At 45.2% G+C, this 20186-nt stretch overlaps 1 protein-coding gene, 1 non-coding gene and 1 pseudogene across 2 annotated transcripts; 1 reads left to right on the top strand and 2 right to left on the bottom strand.

Annotated features, from left to right (window-relative positions):
- LOC137314528 (zinc finger protein 585A-like) overlaps positions 1-20186 on the top strand; it is a 915457-nt pseudogene that overhangs the window by 607611 nt on the left and 287660 nt on the right.
- LOC137314572 (U1 spliceosomal RNA) lies at positions 3743-3905 on the bottom strand. The gene has a single exon (XR_010961229.1). It is a non-coding gene; the product is annotated as a U1 spliceosomal RNA (small nuclear RNA).
- LOC137314560 (NACHT, LRR and PYD domains-containing protein 3-like) lies at positions 6925-12325 on the bottom strand. The gene is made up of 5 exons (XM_067979866.1): positions 10607-12325; positions 8973-9059; positions 8646-8816; positions 8294-8461; positions 6925-8121 (listed from the first exon to the last, which is right to left on the bottom strand). The coding sequence occupies exons 1-5, from the start codon at positions 12010-12012 to the stop codon at positions 8034-8036; spliced, it is 1920 nt and encodes a 639-aa protein (XP_067835967.1). The 5' UTR covers positions 12013-12325; the 3' UTR covers positions 6925-8033.

Raw genomic sequence — 20186 nt, 5'->3', positions numbered from 1 at the left:
CATACTGCATTCTTCTGGCGAAATAATGAATTTGTATTACGTAAATCTCCTTTTAAAGTCCGACGTTATGTATTTGTTTGTATATAATAGGAAGTGTATGCATACTTTGTTTAAAATTGTTGTAGATTTACAGTAAAGTAGTAAAATATCTGGCAATTTCTGAAGCAAGTAGAGTTAGTTGAAATATCAGAGGTTTTTGCAAAAATGCTGAGAAGGTGGGAGTTGCAGAATCGAGGTTCTACAGCGTCACCTCTGGTGGACAGGTGTAATTACAGCATTTCACATTTACAGAGGCAGTTTTTTATTGTAAAAATTAATACAATATAGGAATTTCTAATGGAAAGAGGTGACGCAGAAGTGTAAGTACTTTTTAAAAACAATATTAGGTGCAGGCATATGATTTATAATGTATTAGTAATTGAACTCGCTGGGGTTTGTTGTAAGGTGTCAGTAGTGGCCCAGTTGATAGCCTCCTTAACTCTGATATTGGACATTGTAGTTTCGACTCCCACTCCAGAGACTTCAGCACAAAATCTAGGCTTACTGGATTAGTCCAGTGCAGAACTAATGGAGTTTGGTACTCTGAGAGGATCTGTCTTTCAGATAAGACATTAAACAGAGGCTCTATATTCTCTCACAGGTGGACGTGAAATAATCTAAGGCACTATTGGAAGAAAAGCAGGCGAGTTCAACAGGGTGTCCTGGTCAATGTTTATCCCTCAACCAACATCACCAGGACAGATGATCTGCTTATTATTACATTGCTGTTTAAGGGACCTTGCTCTGTGAAAATCGGCTGCTGTGTTCCTACATTACAACAGTGATTACACTTCAAAAAGCACTCCATTGGCTGCAAATCGCTTTCGGACCTGCTTTGATCGTGAAGGGCGCTTTATAAATTAAAGATATTCCTCTTTTATTGTTAAATAGCAAAACCTTTGCCAAATTGTGAAGCAAAGATGTCGAGTTGGTTGGTGCATAGATTTTCCTGTACAGTACAGCAGAAGTAGGCCATTCGGCCCCTGGACCCTGCTCCTCCATTAAATAAGATCATGGCTGAACTTTTACCTTAATTCCACTTTCCCACCGTATCCACATATCACTTGATTCCCTCAGTGTCCAAAAATCGATCGATGTCAGTCTTGAAGATACTCAACAACTGAGCATCAACAGCCCTCTGGGGTGGCAGAAAATTCCAAAGATTCACAACCCGCTGAGTATTTTTTTTCCTCTTCTCGGTCCTAAATGGCCGACCCCTCATCTTGAGACTATGACCCCTAGTTCTAGAGTCTCCAGCCAACGAGAGCAGCCTCTCTGCATCTACCTTGTCAAGCCTTCTAAGAATTTTATACGTTTCAATTACATCACCACTCATTGTTCTAAAATCCAGAGAACATGAGCCCATTCTACTCAATCTCTCCTCATAGGACAACCCTCTCATCCCAGGAATCAATCCAGCGAACCTTCGTTATACGCCCTCTAAGGCAAGTATATCCTTCCTTTGGTAAGGAGACCAAAACTGTACACAGTACTCCAGATGTGGTCTCACCAAACTCCTATATATTTGCAGCAAGACCTCCTTATTCTTGTACTCCAACCCCCTTGAAATGTAGAATTACATAGCATTTCCCTTCCTAATTGTTTGCTGTACCTGCATGTTAACTTTCTTTGATTCGTGTACAAGGAAACCCAAATCCCCCTGACTACAACATTTCTTAGTTTCTCACCATTTAAAAAAATATTCTGCTTTTCTATTCTTGCTACCAAAGTGAATAACCTCACATTTCCCCACATTATACTCTATTTGCCACCTTCTCGCCCTGTCTATATCCCTTTGAAGCCTCTTTGCGTCCTCCTCACCACTTACTTTCCCACCTTTGTATCGTCAACAAGTTTGGATACATTATTCTCGGTCCCCTCCTATAAGTCATTGATATAGATTGTAAACAGCTGAGGCTCCAGAACTGATAATTGCGGCACCCGTCTCGTTACTACCTGCCAACCCGAAAATGACCCATTTATTCCTTACTCCTTTTTTCCAGTCCGTTAACCAATCGTCAATCCATGCTAATATATTACCTCCAATCCTATGAGCCCTAATCTTGTGTAACAATCTCTTGTGTGGCTCCTTTCTCCTGTCCCAGTGGTTTCTGGACCATCAATAGATTACCGGAAGCCCCAATAGATATCTGGAACACCAATAGATTTCTCCCGTCCCAATGGTTTACTCCAGCTTTTTTTTTTCAAAAAAATGTACTTTATTAATAAAATTTGCAGCAATGCATACAGTACAGTTGTCATATCACATTCCAAACGTACACAATACAGATTATACAATTTGCAGGTTACATCAAGTACGGTTCAATGAACACATTGTACATAATTACAGTTCATCACACTATGGGGTGTCTCATTGCATTATACTCAACACAGATTGTTGATTACAGATTCATTACAGGTACATTACAGATTCATTACAGGTACATTACAGCAATTTGAATTTTACATTCTGCACAGGGTTTTTTTCCCCCTGATTTCAGCCCCTCGGTATACAATGGCGGGAAGGCTATAAACGGTTGCCTTTCCCCACAGAGCCTTTGCGGTGGCCGCACCCATCCTCAGTGCGTCCCTGAGCACGTAGTCCTGGACCTTGGAATGTGCCAGTCTGCAACACTCGGTCGAGGACAGCTCCATGCACTGGATGACCAGCAGGTTTCGGGCAGACCAAAGGGCGTCTTTCACCAAGTTAATGGACTTCCAGCAGCAGTTGATGTCTGTCTCGGTGTGCGTCCCCGGGAACAGCCCGTAGAGCACACAGTCCTGTGTTACGGAGCTGCTCGGGACGAACTTGGACAGATACCACTGCATCTCTCTCCAGACCTTCTTTGCAAAGGCGCATTCCAGAATGAGATGGGTGACGGTTTGGTCTGCACCGCAGCCTCCTCGGGGACAATGTGCGGTGGCGCTGAGAGACCGGGAGTGCATGAAGGATCTGACAGGAAGGGCCCTTCTCACCACCAGCCAAGCTGTGTCTTGGTGTTTGTTTGAAAGTTCTGGCGATGTTTTTATTTATATATTTCAAAAATATACTTTATTCATAAAAATCGTAAAGGTAAACAGAACAATGCAACTATCACAATACAACTACAGGTCATACATGATAAATACAGTTCATGACACTGCAGGGTGCCTCATTGCACTTGCAATCAGTATAGATTACAGTTACATTACAGCAATTACAGTCATTACAAGGAGTTTTTTTTGGTTTCCAGTCCCTCGGCCTACGATGGCGAGAGTGTCCTAAAATGTGGCCTTTCCCCATCGAGCTTTTGCGGTGGCTGCATCTTAGCGCCCTGTCCTAGAAATGCTTTAATATCTAAGGGTTACTAGGTATTTTGCAGAAAAGAACGACGAACACCATTGTTAATCGGCCAGCAAGTCCTTCGAGGTGATAGCTCAGATTGTAAACAATTTTACACCACCAAGTTATAGTCCAACAAATTTATTTTAAATTCCACAAGCTTTCGGAGGCTTCACCTGACGAAGGAGGAAGCCTCCGAAAGCTTGTGAATTTAAAATAAAATTGCTGGACTATAACTTGGTGTTGTAAAATTGTTTACAATTGTCAACCCCAGTCCATCACCGGCATCTCCCCAGCACAGCTCAGATAGGCAGTGATTCGAAGTTGCCATTAAAGTCACCGTTCTGGGAGCACACATTATTTCTGCTTTTAGTCATGAACGAGGGGAGAGCGCGAACGCAGTCCCCACTACCACAAATTTTGCAGTCGAGTATCCCGCATTTGGGGACATCGCAGGCGTCAGCACACCCGGAGTGCAATGGGTTAGCCTCGTCCTGGGAGAACCTCCTTCCTGATCAAGGTCTCTCCCCTGCCAGGTAAGTATGCTCGAATGCTGTTGCAAATTTCCATCCAACGGCAGTCAACACTCTTTCACATTAGGGCAAATAAGAATTTTAAACGTTCATTTTCCATTTTTATAAGGAATGTTTACTGGAAATGTAAGAATCATTGTTTTTCCATCATTTCTTTGGTTAAATATGATCGTTTTTGCAGATTCAACAGTATTCGCTGCCTCATTTGCATATCACCCATAAAAGGAAAGAGCGCCCCCCATTCGCCGGATGGAACGGAGCATTCCTGAATGGCTCTGCCCATTTACAGCTCATCTCTTGTTTCTTTACTTGTCCCACGACCGCCCTCCTCGCCTTGAATCTTTTTTTTCCAAAAAATATACTTTATTCATAAAATTTGCAGCAGTACATACAATACAGTTGTCATATCACTTTCCAAACGTACACAATACAGATTATACAATTTGCAGGTTACGTCAAGTACAGTTCAATGAACACATTGGACATAATTACAGTTCATGACACTCTAGGGTGTCTCATTGCATCATACTCAACACAGATTATTGCTTACAGATTCATTTCAGATTCATTACAGGTACATTACAGGAATTTGAATTTTACATTCTGCCCGAGGGGGTTTTTCCCTGATTGCAGCCCCTCGGTTTACAATGGCGGGAAGGCTCTAAACGGTTGCCTTTCCCCACAGGGCCTTTGCGGCGGCCGCACCCATCCTCAGTGCATCCCTCAGCACGTAGTCCTGGACCTTGAAATGTGCCAGTCTGCAACACTCGGTCGAGGACAGCTCCTTGTGCTGGAAGACCAGCAAGTTTCGGGCAGACCAAAGGGCGTCTTTCACCGAGTTGATGGTCTTCCAGCAGCAGCTGATGTCCGTCTCAGTGTGCGTCCCCGGGAACAGCCCGTAGAGCACAGAAACCTGTGTTACGGAACTGCTCGGGACGAACCTGGACAGATACCACTGCATCTCTCTCCAGACCTTCTTTGCAAAGGCACATTCCATAAGGAGATGGGTGACGGTCTCGTCTCCACCGCAGCCTCCTCTGGGACAGCGCGCAGTGGCGCTGAGAGTCCGGGATTGCATGAAGGATCTGACGGGAAGGGCCCTTCTCACCACCAGCCAAGCTAGGTCTTGGTGCTTGTTTGAGAGCTCTGGCGATGAGGCGTTCTGCCAAATGACATTGACAGTCTGCTCGGGGAACCAACCGACAGGATCCACCATCTCCTTTTCCCGCAGGGTCTCGAGGACGTTACGTGCGGACCACTTGCTGATCGCCTTGTGGTCAAAGGTGTTTTCCTGCACAAACCTTTCCACGAAGGACAGGTGGGGCGGAACGGTCCAACTGGACGGAGCGTTCCGTGGCAGCGTGGCCAGGCCCATCCTTCTCAACACCGGGGACAGGTAGAACCTCAGCACGTAGTGACACTTTGTGTTTGCGTACTGAGGGTCTATGCACAGCTTGATGCAGCCGCACACAAAGGTGACCATCAGGATGAGGGCCACGTTGGGCACGCCTTTCCCCCCTTTCTCTGGAGATTTGTACATCGTGACCCTGCGGACACGGTCCATTTTTGATCTCCAGACGAAGTGGAAGATGGCTCGGGTGACTGTCGCGGCGCAGGAGCGAGGTATGGGCCAGACCTGCGCCACGTACAGCAACACCGAGAGCACCTCGCACCTGATGACCAGGTTCTTGCCCACGATCGAGAGGGATCGTTGATGCCACAGTCCCAGTTTCTGCTTAACCTTGGAGATACGCTCCTCCCAGTTTTTGGTGCACGCCCCGGCCCCCCCGAACCAGATCCCCAGCACCTTCAGGTAATCCGACCTGACGGTGAAGGGGACAAAGGATCGGTCGGTCCAGTTCCCAAAGAATATGGCTTCGCTCTTGCTACGATTTACCCTGGCCCCCGAGGCCAGTTCGAAACGGTCGCAGATGCTCATCAATCTGCGGACCGACAGCTGATCCGAGCAAAAGACGGCGACGTCATCCATGTACAGGGAGGCCTTGACCTGAGTGCCTCCGCTGCCTGGGATCGTCACCCCTCTTATGCCCGCATCCCTCCTGATGGACTCGGCAAAGGGTTCGATGCAACACACGAACAAGACGGAGGAGAGAGGACAGCCCTGCCTGACTCCAGATTCTGTCAAAGAGCCAGCACAGGCACGATGGGCCGAATGGCCTGCTTCAATGATACAACATTCTCTGATATTGCTGGCTGGTTCATAACGGCCAAGAAGGTTCACTCGGTTAATCCCGGGGATGAGGGGGCGGACGTATGAGGAGAGGTTGAGTGGATTGGGACTCTACTCATTGGAGATCAGAAGAATGAGAGGCGATCTTATTGAAAGATATAAGATTGTGAAGGGTCTTGATCGGGTGGATGCGGTAAGGATGTTCCCAAGGATGGGTGAAACTAGAACTAGGGGGCATAATCTTAGAATAAGGGGCTGCTCTTTCAAAACTGAGATGAGGAGAAACTTCTTCACTCAGAGGGTAGTAGGTCTGTGGAATTTGCTGCCCCAGGAAGCTGTGGAAGCTATATCATTAAATACATTTAAAACAGAAATAGACAGTTTCCTAGAAGTAAAGGGAATTAGGGGTTACGGGGAGCGGGCAGGAAATTGGACAGGAATTTAGATTTGAGATTAGGATCAGATCAGCCATGATCTTATTAAATGGCGGAGCAGGCTCGAGGGGCCGATTTGCCTACTCCTGCTCCTATTTCTTATGTTCTTATTTTGTGACAGGTGCATGGCAGTAATTTTACGTTGCCTTGAGGCCATGTTACGTTGCATGTCGGGCGGCCGTTTTTTGGAGTCCCAGCTGAGCTCTACTCAATTTGTGTAAATTGCACATCCACCCTCCCCCCCCCCCCCCCGAGTAAGACCCACCAGGTTTAATAGACCGACAAGTCACATCTGTGACGCTGATTGGAGGAGTTGGGATGTACTTTCCAGGAAACTTCATTCAATATTTTAAAATACGAACACCAGTTTGTTGATTTTAAATAATGAGGAGACCAGGCCTGAGCTGAAGTAAACGGTGGAGTTTTATTAACTTAGCACATGGACAGCAACTCACATTTAGATAGAAGCCTTTATAGCAGTGAATCGTCTCAACGTGCTTCACAGGAGCAATCAGACAAAATTTGACACTGAGCCAAGCAAGGAAATATTACTCCAGGTGACCAAAAGCTTGGGAAAACAGGTCGTTTTAAGGAGCATCTGAATGGAGGACAGAGAGCGGAGAAGAACAGGTAGGGAATACCAGATATTAGGGCCAAGGCAGCTGAAGGCAAGGCACACAGGGATGCTTGTTCCAGATTCTGATTCCTGACTGGGAGAGGCACCCAGTAGTACTGAATGCAATGATCAGTTTCCCACTGCAGCCCAGACTGAGCCCCACCCTGGGCCCTTCCTGTCTGTACATTGACCCAGTGTCCCACTGCAGACCAGACAGAGCCCCACCCTGGGCCCTTCCTGTCTGTACATTGACCCAGTGTCCCACTGCAGCCCAGACTGAGCCCCACCCTGGGCCCTTCCTGTCTGTACATTGACCCAGTGTCCCACTGCAGCCCAGACTGAGCCTCACCCTGGGCCCTTCCTGTCTGTACATTGACCCAGTGTCCCACTGCAGCCCAGACTGAGCCCCACCCTGGGCCCTTCCTGTCTGTACATTGACCCAGTGTCCCACTGCAGCCCAGACTGAGCCCCACCCTGGGCCCTTCCTGTCTGTACATTGACCCAGTGTCCCACTGCAGCCCAGACTGAGCCCCACCCTGGGCCCTTCCTGTCTGTACATTGACCCAGTGCCCCATTGGGGACCATCCAGCCCCGGATATCCCGCAGAATCAGCGCTGGGGGACCGGGTGACTGAGTCTCGTGACCCTGTCGCTGGGCCTCTGACGTCACAATGGGAGACGACGCTCGCTCAGCTCGAGCTGGAAACCGTTAAAGGGCCGTTCGGATTTCAACCTGGAGCGCGGCCGGTTAAAGGGGAGGGACAGAGAATCGGCCAAAAATGTTCATATCATGAGACCAGGAATGGTTTCAATTGAAATGTTCATATAATGAGATCAGTAATGGTTATAAATTGAAATGTTCATACAATGAGACCAGGAATGGTTATAAATTGAAATGTTCACACTCCCACACTCAGTCCGGGTCTGGATTCCCGCAGTGACTCCAGGTGTCTCTTTCCGTTTGGACTGAACAGATTCCCCCTCAGACTGAAACAGATTAAAGATTAAACAGGAAATAAACAGATTGAACAACAGTGGAAATAACAGGGAGACTGGGGTTAATATTTCAATAATAATTACAGAGAAATATTACCCATAAAAGGGACTGAATCCCACTGATATTTTATTTATTACATTAAACATTAACACTAATACTCACCAGATCCGCTCCAGACTCCTGCGGGTCAGTATGAGGGAGCGGAGAGCGGGGACAGATCGGTCTGTGAAGGAGTTTGATCCCAGGTTCAGATCCGTCAGTGACCGGTTTGTACTGAGAGCGGAGACGAGATCCTCGGTACAAGAATCTGTGAGACCGACATCATCCAGACTGGGGATGAGAGAGAGAGAATTAACAGCAATCAGGGTAATTCCCCAGTGTTTATTAATAACACTATTACTGATAATAATAATAATAATGTACATTATTAGTAACACTTAATTTTACTAATAATAATGTTTAATATTAGACAGCCAGTTATTATAAACACAATCTCACACAATCTGATACTTACCGCAGTTCCTGTATTTTACAGTCCGGGTTCCTCAGAGCCGTAAACAGTAGTTTCATTCCTGAATCTCCCAGTTTATTATTACCCAGGTTCAGAACCGTCAGTGACCGGTTTGTACAGAGAGCGGAGGAGAGATCATCGGCACAAGAAGCTGTGAGACCGTTGTACCATAACCTAGAGATCAGAGTGAGGAGAGAGACGAGCAGAGATAACAGGAATCAGAGTAAATTCCCAGTATTTATTTGTATTATTATTACTTATACTGACCTTAATGTACAGTGTTAGACATCCAGTTATTACAAACACAATCTCACACAGTCTGATACTTACTCCAGTGTCTGTATTTTACAGTCCGGGTTCCTCAGAGCCGCAGACAATAGTTTCACTCCTGAATCTTCCAGTTGATTTCCTGCCAGTCTAAACACAAAAATACAGAGAGTGAGAAACAAACTGAATCCAATCCCCGATCTGACACAATTTCTCTCTGATTTTTCAGTGTTTCCTGTAGTATCTTCAGGAAATTAATAACTAGATTTCCCTGTCGCTGACAATGAATCTTACTCTGTCCAACGCCCCATATATTCAGGGACTGTCAGTAAATATATTTATTAAATAAAGTGCTGTCTGTGTGAAGCCTTCAAATGTCCCTCAGTCCGGTCTCATTCCCTGATGATCAGAATCACCCTCCTGGAGGTCCCGTCATGTTTGGGGAAATTGTCTCATTTCTGCTGATTCTTAAATCCCAGATTTTATGGGAATGGGCCAATTTTCCTGAATTAAATGATAAAGTGGTGATTACCTGTACTTTATGCAGTATTATATTAATCTGTTTCATACCTCGGGGTGAGTTATATTGTGAAACGGCACTAAAGGCTGCTGTAAAATCCATCCCCCAGGATTTTATGTAACAAGGAGAGTTTATTCTGTCCTGTTACTAGTTTTAAATGTCCCTGTACTTCTAGTTTATCGGGGAGGGGAGTCTCTCACTTTATTCCCATTAAATTCTCTCCACATTTATTTCAGGCGCAACGTTCCCGACAGTTTATGGGGATTTTTCTGAAGTTCCCTCCCCGAGCGGGGCCTCACACACAGGGGGCAGATTATGGGAAATTCCCGGGTTCACTGCCCCCTGGTTAACCCAGGAGCCTCACGCTGTGTGTGAGGCCCCACCGCTGGCCGGTGTGTGTCTGTACTCCTGGCCTAATACCCCACAACCCGTTAGATTGGAACCTTTTCAAAGGCAGATTTTAGTTCCCAAATCTCACTGAAGTGTCGGCCTGGATTAATGAGCGAGGGGCCTGAATCCACGACCTTCTGACTCAGAGGCACGAGTGCTGCCAGCTGGGTGAAGAGATGATGGATGTATTGGAGAGTGTGAAGGGCAGTGTCATTGATGAGTTAAGATAACGGACCGTCGTCCTGCGGGGAAAGCTCAGCCCGCCCACTGGCGGTTGACTGCCCGAAAGCTGTGTTTTGCTGTTTGTTACTGAATGTTTGGTGTTTCTGCTTCCCTCTCCAACACACGTTGACAGTCCGGTGACTGTAACTTGCCCCCACACCTCGGTAAGAGGGTGGGATGCTCCGACACACAGACTGCTGCAATTAGTGTCGATCTACTTGTAAGTAACAGTGAGAAGGAGCCTCTTCAATGGACGCATCTCAGTCAGTGAGAAAAACAACAATAAATATCATTTATTACAATTAAATTATCAGACTCTTTCAGTGACCTGTATTTACTGATCGGATAAAAATTGTGAAATCCCGAATTGTTCACAAGGATCCATTTTAGATTCTCCAGTCCTGAGGGAATTACTAACCGATCCTCTTATCATTTGTCATATTTGTGTTGAATCTGTTTCTCTCTGGTTTAACTGAACTGTTTGTTTCCCTTCATTTCCGATCAGCAATACAATCCGTGACTGTTCTACAATTGGCCTGACAGTTAGAGACAAATAATCATTCACCTCAACACCTGGCATTTGTGCACTACGGTTCCCAGCCGCTGGAGTCCTTCACACCGAATGGAGCAGCCCCCCAGATTGAGGTGTTTTATTGTATCACAGAGTCCAATGACATGAGACAGCACCGCACAGTCAATCGGGGTCAGTCTCAATTCACTAAATGTAAGTGTTTCCACAGATCGCACTGTGACCCGAGCCAGTGTTTTATTCTGAGACTCAAACAGGTAGTGGAATGTGTTCAGGAGGTTCCTTTTCCCAGTTTCACGCTCTGTCTTTCCAATCTGTCCTTCAACCTTCTCCTTCACCCAGTCAATCACTCCGCAGATCGTTTGATGAAGAAGTGGACCCAGAAACTCCTCCAGGGGCCGAGCTGACTGTGAGGAGGAGAGACCAACAACAAAACGGAGAAATATCTCAAATCTCCCATCTTCCTTGTTGTGGGCTTCACTGAGGAGTTTCCGGATGTCCCCTGGATCTGGAGTCAGGAATTGTGCGAGTGCAGCTACAAACTCTTGGATGGTGAGGTGCGGGAATGTGTAAACCACACTCTGGGCAGAATCATCTCTCTCCAAAAGTTCCATCATGAACCCAGACAGGAACTGGGAAGGTTGCAGATTGTACTTGATCAAATCTCCATTTCTGAACACAATCTTCTTCTTGGAGACCCCAGTGAAAGCCATCTCACCGATCTTCAGTAACACATCACGGGGGGATTCAATCTCTCGGCCATGGTTTTTCAGAATGTTGTAAATATAGTAGGAATATAGTTGGGTGATGGTCTTGGGAACACGCTGCTGTTTCCTTTCCCTTTGTGTGAAGAAGGGACCCAGTGACAGACAGAGGATCCAGTAGTAGGAAGGGTTGTAACACATGGTGTACAGGATCTCGTTCTCCTCCACATGATTGAAAACAGCTGCTGCCACCGACTGATCTTCAAAAAACTTGTTGAAATATTCCTTCCGTTCCTCACCAACAAATCCAAGGATTTCAGCCCAGACACTGATCTCAGCCTTTTCCAATAAATGTAATGCAGTGGGGCGGCTGGTCACTAGCACTGAACATCCTTGGAGCAGCTTGTGCTGTAATAAACTGTACACAATGTCAGACACTTCACACCAGTCTTCAGGATCTGTGCACATGTACTGAGGTTCTGTATTTCTCCGATTGTCAGCAAAATTGATACTGTCCTTGAATTCATCTAAACCATCGAATGTAAACAGTAATCCCTCTGGGTTCTTCCAGAGTTCTCCCAGAATATTTCCAAAGTAAGGATACAGATCCAGTATCAGATTCCTCAGGTTTATTCTACAGTTAATAGCATTCAAATCCCGGAACCTAAAGCTGAAAACAAATTGAAAGTGTGGGTATACTTTCCCAGTGGCCCAGTCATGAACAATCTTTTGTACCATTGTTGTTTTTCCAATCCCCGCGACTCCGCTCACTGCTGCTGAACTCCCAGATTTGGATTTTCTCCGGGAAAAACTGCTCTGGAACAGTTGATCATTTCGGATTTTTTCCAGTTCTCTCCGGAGATGTTTCTTTCTCCACTCTTCATGGTCTCGGCCTCTTGCCAGCAGTTCATGTTCTACAAGTGTCCGATCAAGAACAGTGGAAATGACCGTTAGTTCAGTGTATAGATTGACCAGCTGGAAAATCTTAACCTTCTCCTTTGTTAGGATCGTGTTCACTCTCAGTGTTTCAGTTTGGACCCGGAGTGTTTCCTTGTGTTTCTGTTGAACATCTTCAATGAGAACAGACAGAAAGTGGTTCTCAATGTTAGTTGTATTGATATAAAAACAAATTCTCAATATCACTTTACTATTCAGTGAAATGTTCCGAGATTGAATTCATAGCTTCAATTGAGGTGCGAGCAGGAAATTAAACTCAGTTGCTGAAAACCTCGCTTGAAAGTGAACAAGGGCTGTGAAAAATTTCAAATCCTCACTTGATTCTAATATTTACTGAACATGGAGATTTCGATGAAGGTGATATTTTCGCTCTGATAATTAATCCTATCAGCCCTGAACTGCACTGGAGACATCTGATAGAAACCTTAACATGATCCTGGTTATACGACAGTGGAGGTTCCATTTGATCAATCTATGAAACTGTCAGTGGTGCTGTCCTTCTGCGGAAATGGTAAATAGGGTTTTGCGTATCAGTGGGACAGAGACAGACGATGAATGGACAGAAGTTCCACTGTTATTGTATCAGACCTCAGGCAGGTTATCTGGGATATTGTGGGCACTGGGAGAGGGACAGACTGTGAATGGACAGAAGTTCCACTGTTTAACCTCGATGGAGGGGAAGCTTTCAGAAACGGGACTCGGATAGGTTATCTGGGGTATTACCTGTTGTTCTATATCACGTGATAGCAAGTAAATCTTAATGCCATTCTTAATGTACAGTGGGGAATCAGAAAGATGATTTAAGATATCGGAGTTTGCGTTGAGGGAAGGCTGGCGCATTAATGTATTTTGTTTGGCTGAGAAACTTCGGTTCTGAAATGTTTTAATGGAATTCAGAACATGAGTGCAGGAAACAGGCTCACAATCAACAAAATAATTAATAACAGAGAAAATTGAAAGTCAGAAATACGAAGGGAAATCACCCAAAGCTTTGGAAAGCAGGGACCAGATACCGGGGAAGGACACTAAAGGGACAGTGTAAGTGGGGTGAAGTGATAATTGAACGTGTTTCTGTGGATTCACTGAGAGGAAGCAAAAGTGGGGTCATCTCTCTAACAGGGACAGGCTTATTTGGGCCAAATGGTCTTTTCCTGTCTCTAATCATTCTCCTGTTGTATTGTGTTTCAGAAATAGTGAACACTTTTTCAGCAATTATTATGTATATTAATTGAATGTGTTTTTATAACAGTCCTGTCATATCACCGATTATTATTAATAATACAACTGTTGCTCACTTCACTCAGTGTAATGTTAGAGCAGAAAACATTCACAGTTCATTTCAACTGTTCCCCAGTAATTGTACTCCGTTGTTTCATTTTGGTCTGATATTCCTCCAATGAAGGTTTGGGAAATTAAATCTGTTTCCATTAGTCATTACATTAGGTCTTAAAAGACCCTGAGTTAAAGGGCTATTCTTTGAGTAAAATAAGGTTCTCTCTTCCACTGCCATTAGGGAGCCAGCCCATAACTTCCTTGTGTGAACATCTCGGAAGTGTGAACTTCTCAGATCAGATCGAACATTTTGGCGTCTCGCTCTGTGCTGTGAAATGATAACATTTTAAAGTTTCGCTTTTCTCCACCTCTTTCCTTCCAGTTGGTGGTGGGGAGATTCCAAGGGGGGGGGGGGGGCTGTAACATCTGGCTCAAGGCACTGCTCTTCAATTATGAAAACCAGAATGTCTGGGCAGCACGAAGGAGGTGCGTATTGGGATTCACAGTGTATCAGGATCCTGACAGGTGTGCATTGGGATTCACAGTGTATCAGGATCCTGACAGGTGTGCATTGGGATTCACAGTGTATCAGGATCCTGACAGGTGTGTATTGGGATTCACATTGTATCAGGATCCTGACAGGTGTGTATGGGGATCCACGGTGTATCAAGATCCTGCCAGGTGTGTATTGGGTTTCACAGTGTTGGGATCCTTACAGGTGTGTATGGGGTTTGACAGGGTATCAGGATTCTGCCAGATGTGTATGGGGATTCACAGTGTATCAGGATCCTGCCAGATGTATATGTAGTTTCAGAGTGTATCAGGATCCTGCCAGGTGTGTTTGGGGTTTTGCAGTGTATCAGGATCCGGTCAGGTGTGTTTGGGGTTTCACAGTGTATCGGGTCGCTACCAGGTGTGCATGGGGAGTCACAGTGTATCGGGATCCTGCCAGGTGTGTATGGGGATTCACAGTGTACCGGGTCGCTGCCAGGTGTGTATGGGGATTCACAGTGTATCGGGATCCTGCCAGGTGTGTATGGGGATTCACAGTGTATCAGGATCCTGACAGTTGTGTATGGGGATTCACAGTGTATCAGGATCCTGCCAGTTTTGTATGGGGATTCACAGTGCATCAGGATCCTGCCAGGTGTCCATGGGATTTCACAGTGTATCAGGACAATGTCAGTTGAGTATAAGAATTAAGAAGTGATAGTGATCAGCATCTGGATTAAGTGCAACAGTGGAACTTCTGTATATTTAGAAAATATGTCAGAAACCGCATGAATTAGAACTTGAAAAGTTGGGTGTTGATGACAAGTTCAAACGAGGTTCATTTCTATTCCCTCCGGATTCCCAGATTCCGACAATCTCTAAACAAAAGTCTACAGTCAAACATTCTGATTCTCAGAAGTGAAATAAACGGTTTAAAATTTCCATTTCATCACTTACCATTCAGGTGACTGGGTATTTCAGATAAACCTCGTCCGATGTTCATATAATCAAATGGATCAGGACCTGTTTAAATCATTGAGCTTTCATGAAATCAGATCTGTGTAATGTTATCGTAAATTCTGCAGTGTTTCAATCTGAAATTGAATTCAGTTTGAGATTTTACCGTACCAAGTTCCTGCATCTCTTTCAGTATTTTGTCCAACTTTGGTACCACATGGTGCATTTTCACAAAGGATTCCCACATCACCCTTCGGGCCCGAGAGCCTTTCTCCATCACCAGATTTAGGAGAAGTTTGGAACTGTCCGCCCTGTTTCCCTTCTCCACGAGATCAATGACTTTCTGTAAAGAATAACAATGAATATATTGGTCTCTCCTTTTCCCAGTCCCAGTAAAACTGATTCACTTTTGTTTTCAGTCCACACAAGAGTTACACCCGAACCGTTCCCCTATCCTTTGCACAGACACTGACCGATCCACTGGGTATTTTCACCTCTTCGTATCATTGCTTCAGATTCACTGTATTTTCAGTTTGATCAATTTCTTTCCTATTTGGCCTGTTTCTGTTCTGTCACATTCTATGATTCTAAGATCTGATATCCTGTTAGTTCTGTGATGTTGAAATAATCCAAACTCATTCTGTGTCCCTCCCACTTACCCGATGTTCCTGTCCACTGAAATGCCTCTCGTACGTTAACAACGAGCTGACTCCGTCCACCACTTCTTCAATCGCCTGTTCCAGTCTGTCCCGGTAGAATTTCGTCAACTGGAACAGCTGGTAATCGTCGCAATTTGTCAGGAACTCAGTGATTGCAGTGTTCGGATCTGTGAACAAAAATGGAGAAAACTAAACACATTATCGACTTTCTCTCCGGGCGGCTACATTTCCTCTTATACCAAATGGCTGAAGCCTCCTGTGAGGCACATTATCAAACACCTTCTGAAAACCCATATACACCGCATGTGCTGCATTCCATCGATCTATACAGTCACCTCTCAACAAAGCTGTATCAGATTTGTCAAATACGACTTGTCTGCAGCGAATCCGTTCCAGCCTCCCCTGATCATCCCCTGTGTCTCTAAATGTTCAGTAATTCGACCTGGAATTACAGATTTAAGGAGTTTGCCGACGACTGACGGAAACCAGTTGGTCTCCAGTTACCTGTTGGCCCTCTCTCCCTATTTTAAAAGAGACATTACTTGGGCTCCTTCAGTCCACCTGGATATTTTTGATAACAAACGAGGATTGAGAAATTGTGATCAGAGTCCATCCTATCTCCGCTCTGACTTCCTTTATTAGCCTCGGGTGTGTTATCTCTGGGCCCAGTGATTTATCCACCTCGGCGATGTTTCTCAGATCCAAATCCTACTCTACAGTTATCTCTAACTATGGTCCCACATCGTCCTCTCGTACACCAACATTTTCAATTCCACCATCATTTTTAGAAACTGAAGGAAATATTTTTTGATCTCCCCAAACCTTCATCCACAACTAATTTCTCCCAGTTCTCCCTCTATCTCAGCTCAACTTCTTGCTGGCCTGCAAAACCGACCGAGTATTGTGCTATTTCCCTTCCTATTGCTTAACTGCATTCATATGGATTATATCTTAATATTGTTCACTGGAACATCCTTATTTTCGAAACCTCTCCTTCTCTCTCTTCTCCTTTAAGACGCTCCTTAAAACCGACAACTTTACCCAAGCTTTTGGTCATTCGTCCGAAAATCTCCTTATTTGTCTCGGTGTCAAATTTTGTTTGATAATCGCACCTTGACGCAACCTGTATCGTTTTTCAATATTAAAGGCGCTATAAATGCAAGTCTTTTATTGTTCTAACTCTGTCTTATAAACTTTTATTAATACTGGCGTCCAGAACTATTTTTCTCTCCCCTCAAAATGTTTTAATCAGAAACATTTCGCTCTGAACCCTGTGAAATCTCAGGCCCTGTCTTACAGATACTCGATCACATCTCTGATGCTTCTGATTTTCCGAATGTGTTTGGAATGATCTGTATATTCACAGACATAACACACAAACCTAACTCCGATTTTTTGGAATGTTGACCCGTTTCCGTTTCTTTGCTTTTTTTAAATACCAAGTGACTTTATCTCTCAACACCACCTTCCTTTTTTCCTGCTAATAACTTTTCACTATTTTATAAATCTTCTGTACTGGTCCAACAGTTTTATTAATTCCAATCTCTAATCTCAGAACCTGAGATTTCCCACCCTCCAGTCATATGAGCTGAAACCCTCCCACTGCTCCATTCACCCAGTCTGTAAAACCATTGTTGGTCGGTTCAGACCGTGACCGTCCCTTCCCTTCTCCCTGAACTCATTCCAGTCCTCATGACCGTGAACCCTGCCCTCCTGCTACATTCACCCAGTCTGTAAAACCATTGTTGGTCGGTTCAGACCGTGACCGTCCCTTCCCTTCTCCCTGAACTCACGCTAGTCCCCAAGACCGTGAACCCTTCCCTCCTGCTCCATTCACCCAGTCTGTAAAACCATTGTTGGTCAGTTCAGACCGTGACCGTCCCTTCCCTTCTCCCTGAACTCACGCGAGTCCCCAAGACCGTGAACCCTTCCCTCCTGCTCCAGCCCTGCAGCCACACATTGACCGGCCTCATATTTCCCCCTTTAAGCGGCCCAGTGAAAACAATCCAGAGATCGCCAACTCTAAGCCTTGTTTTTTAGTCGAGTGCTAAGTCTCAATATTCCCTCGATAAACGTATTTCTATCCGTGTTATTGTTTCCGACCATGGCGATTTTCTGCTCTCCATTACTTCCCAGAGATGGTCCCACCTGTTCCAGGATGTTCTTCCCTCTGACACCAGGGAGGTAACTTACCATTTGGGGCCGTGCTCAGGGCTGCAGAAGAGTCTGTCTGTTCCGTGACAATAGAATCTTCCACTATTATCGTTCTCCTATTCCTGTGTCGTACTTGCCTCTAACCACCTGCCCTTCTCGGGGTGTCCCCCTGCTCCCCGGTCTCACACTGTTACTCGGAAAGCCCATTCTCTGATTCACTGTCTCTCTCCACCTTACAGTCCCCAACACCAGGTATCTATTGGACAGTTACAATACTCAGGAGATCCCTCCACCTGTGACTGCACTGTCCTTCTAGATGGTCACTCACTTCCCGCTATCGACACAGTATCTGTGCTGTTACCTCTTCCTGTGTGAGCTGCAGTGTCTTGTTTGTGATCTGGAGCTTTTGTCAGGACACAATTGAAATTTTAAAGAATTCTGTGAACCTACCTGTGTCCATTGTCATTCTTGTTGAGGGTGTTGGATTTTCTCCCCTGTTTGAAGCTTCAGCCAAGGCTGTGACAGACGTTCCCAGGTTCTGATGAACTGTAATCAATACAATATTAATAGGAGGTTAGGCAGCAATATTAAAATGAGCAGGAGAACGTTCCCTTGTTAAACATGATACCAAGTCTCTCCTCCGCCATCAGTTCAACAGCTTTTAGCTCTGGGATGGAGCATTTCCCGAGTGTGATGAACAACACTCCACATCAGGTGTGACACAGACAGCTGCCCAGTGAAATCCAGTGAGTCCCGTTGATCACAATATCCAAGTTCCAGACTGGCTCCCATCGGCAGAGACTCTGCACTCGGAGCGCCCATTCGTTAGGTTTAATCATAGTGCAGGCCAGAAAAGCTTTATTCCTGAGGCAGTGAATATTCTGGAGGGAAATATGGAGCGGGGTGATCATTGATGATTTAAATGACCCTTCACTCGGTTTTAACTTCTGGCGCTGTTTTATTATTTTATTCACAGAAGTGTTTTATATTTTTGACTGGTTGTGTTTTGATATTAAATCCTGGTACTTGATGAATATGATATCTATCGACATACACAAAATACAGCTGGGTGTGATTCCTCTGGTGTCTATAGGCAGTGACAGTCTCCGTGAATTCATGGAGATGGGTCCTGGTTGGTGCGTCTATTGGATATATATATTGAACATATTTCTCATGGAGTCAGTACCTGACAAATGAGCACGTAGGAGGTGAGGAGATTTACCACTGTTCTAATATTAACACTAATGAGCTCTGTAGGAGGTGAGGAGATTTACCACTGTTCTAATATTAACACTAATGAGCACTGTGGGAGGTGAGGAGATTTACCACTGTTCTAATATTAACACTAATGAGCACTGTGGGAGGTGAGGAGATTTACCACTGTTCACCATCGACAAGGCACAAGTCAGGAGTGTGATGGAATACTCTCCACTTGCCTGGATGAGTGCAGCTCCAAAAACACTCAAGAAGCTCGACACCATCCAAGATAAAGCAGCCCACTTGATTGGCACCCCATCCACCACCCTAAACATTCACTCCCTTCACCACCGGCGCACTGTGGCTGCAGTGTGTACCATCCACAGGATGCACTGCAGCAACTCGCCAAGGCTTCTTCGACAGCACCTCCCAAACCCGCGACCTCTACCACCGAGAAGGACAAGGGCAGCAGGCGCATGGGAACAACACCACCTGCACGTTCCCCTCCAAGTCACACACCATCCCGACTTGGAAATATATCGCCATTCCTTCATTGTCGCTGGGTCAAAATCCTCGAACTCCCTTCCTAACAGCACTGTTGGAGAACCGTCACCACACGGACTGCAGCGGTTCAAGAAGGCGGCTCACCACCACCTTCTCGAGGGCAATTAGGGATGGGCAATAAATGCCGGCCTCGCCAGCGACGCCCACATCCCGTGAACGAATAAAAAAAATAAAAAAATAAAAATATTAACGGTAATGAGCACTGTAGGAGGTGAGGAGATTTATCATTGTTCCAATGTTAACTCTAATGAGCACTGCAGGAGATGAGCAGATTTACCACTGTTCCAATATTAACACTAACGAGCACTGTAGGAGGTGAGGAGATTTACCACTGTTCTAATATTAACGCAAATAAGTACTGGAGCAGGTGAGGAGATTTACCACTGTTCAAATATTAACAAGAAGGAGCACTGTAGGAGGTGAGGAGATTTACCAGTGTTCTAACATTAACACTAATGAGCACTGGAGCTGGTGAGGAGATTTACCATTGTTCCAATATTGACACTAACGAATACTGTAGGAGGTGAGGATATTTACCACTGTTCTAATATTAACACTAATGAACACTGTAGGAGGTGAGGAGATTTACCACTGTTCTAAGATGAACACCAATGAGCACTGCAGAATGTGCGGAGTTTTACCAATGTTCTAATATTAACA

The sequence above is a fragment of the Heptranchias perlo genome, unplaced genomic scaffold (genome assembly GCF_035084215.1).
Source record: "Heptranchias perlo isolate sHepPer1 unplaced genomic scaffold, sHepPer1.hap1 HAP1_SCAFFOLD_52, whole genome shotgun sequence".
NCBI classification, from domain to species: domain Eukaryota; kingdom Metazoa; phylum Chordata; class Chondrichthyes; order Hexanchiformes; family Hexanchidae; genus Heptranchias; species Heptranchias perlo.
This window is presented reverse-complemented; position numbering and strand designations above follow the sequence as displayed.

Excerpts from the sequence above, each read along its gene's own strand:
- LOC137314560 (XM_067979866.1), bottom strand. The coding sequence starts at position 12,012 with ATGGTACAAAAGATTGTTCATGACTGGGCCACTGGGAAAGTATACCCA. Across the intron at positions 8,817-8,972 it reads TGTAAAATACAGACACTGGA|GTTATGGTACAACGGTCTCA; the intron begins GTAAGTATCAGA and ends TCTGATCTCTAG. Across the intron at positions 8,462-8,645 it reads TGTAAAATACAGGAACTGCG|TCTGGATGATGTCGGTCTCA; the intron begins GTAAGTATCAGA and ends TCTCATCCCCAG.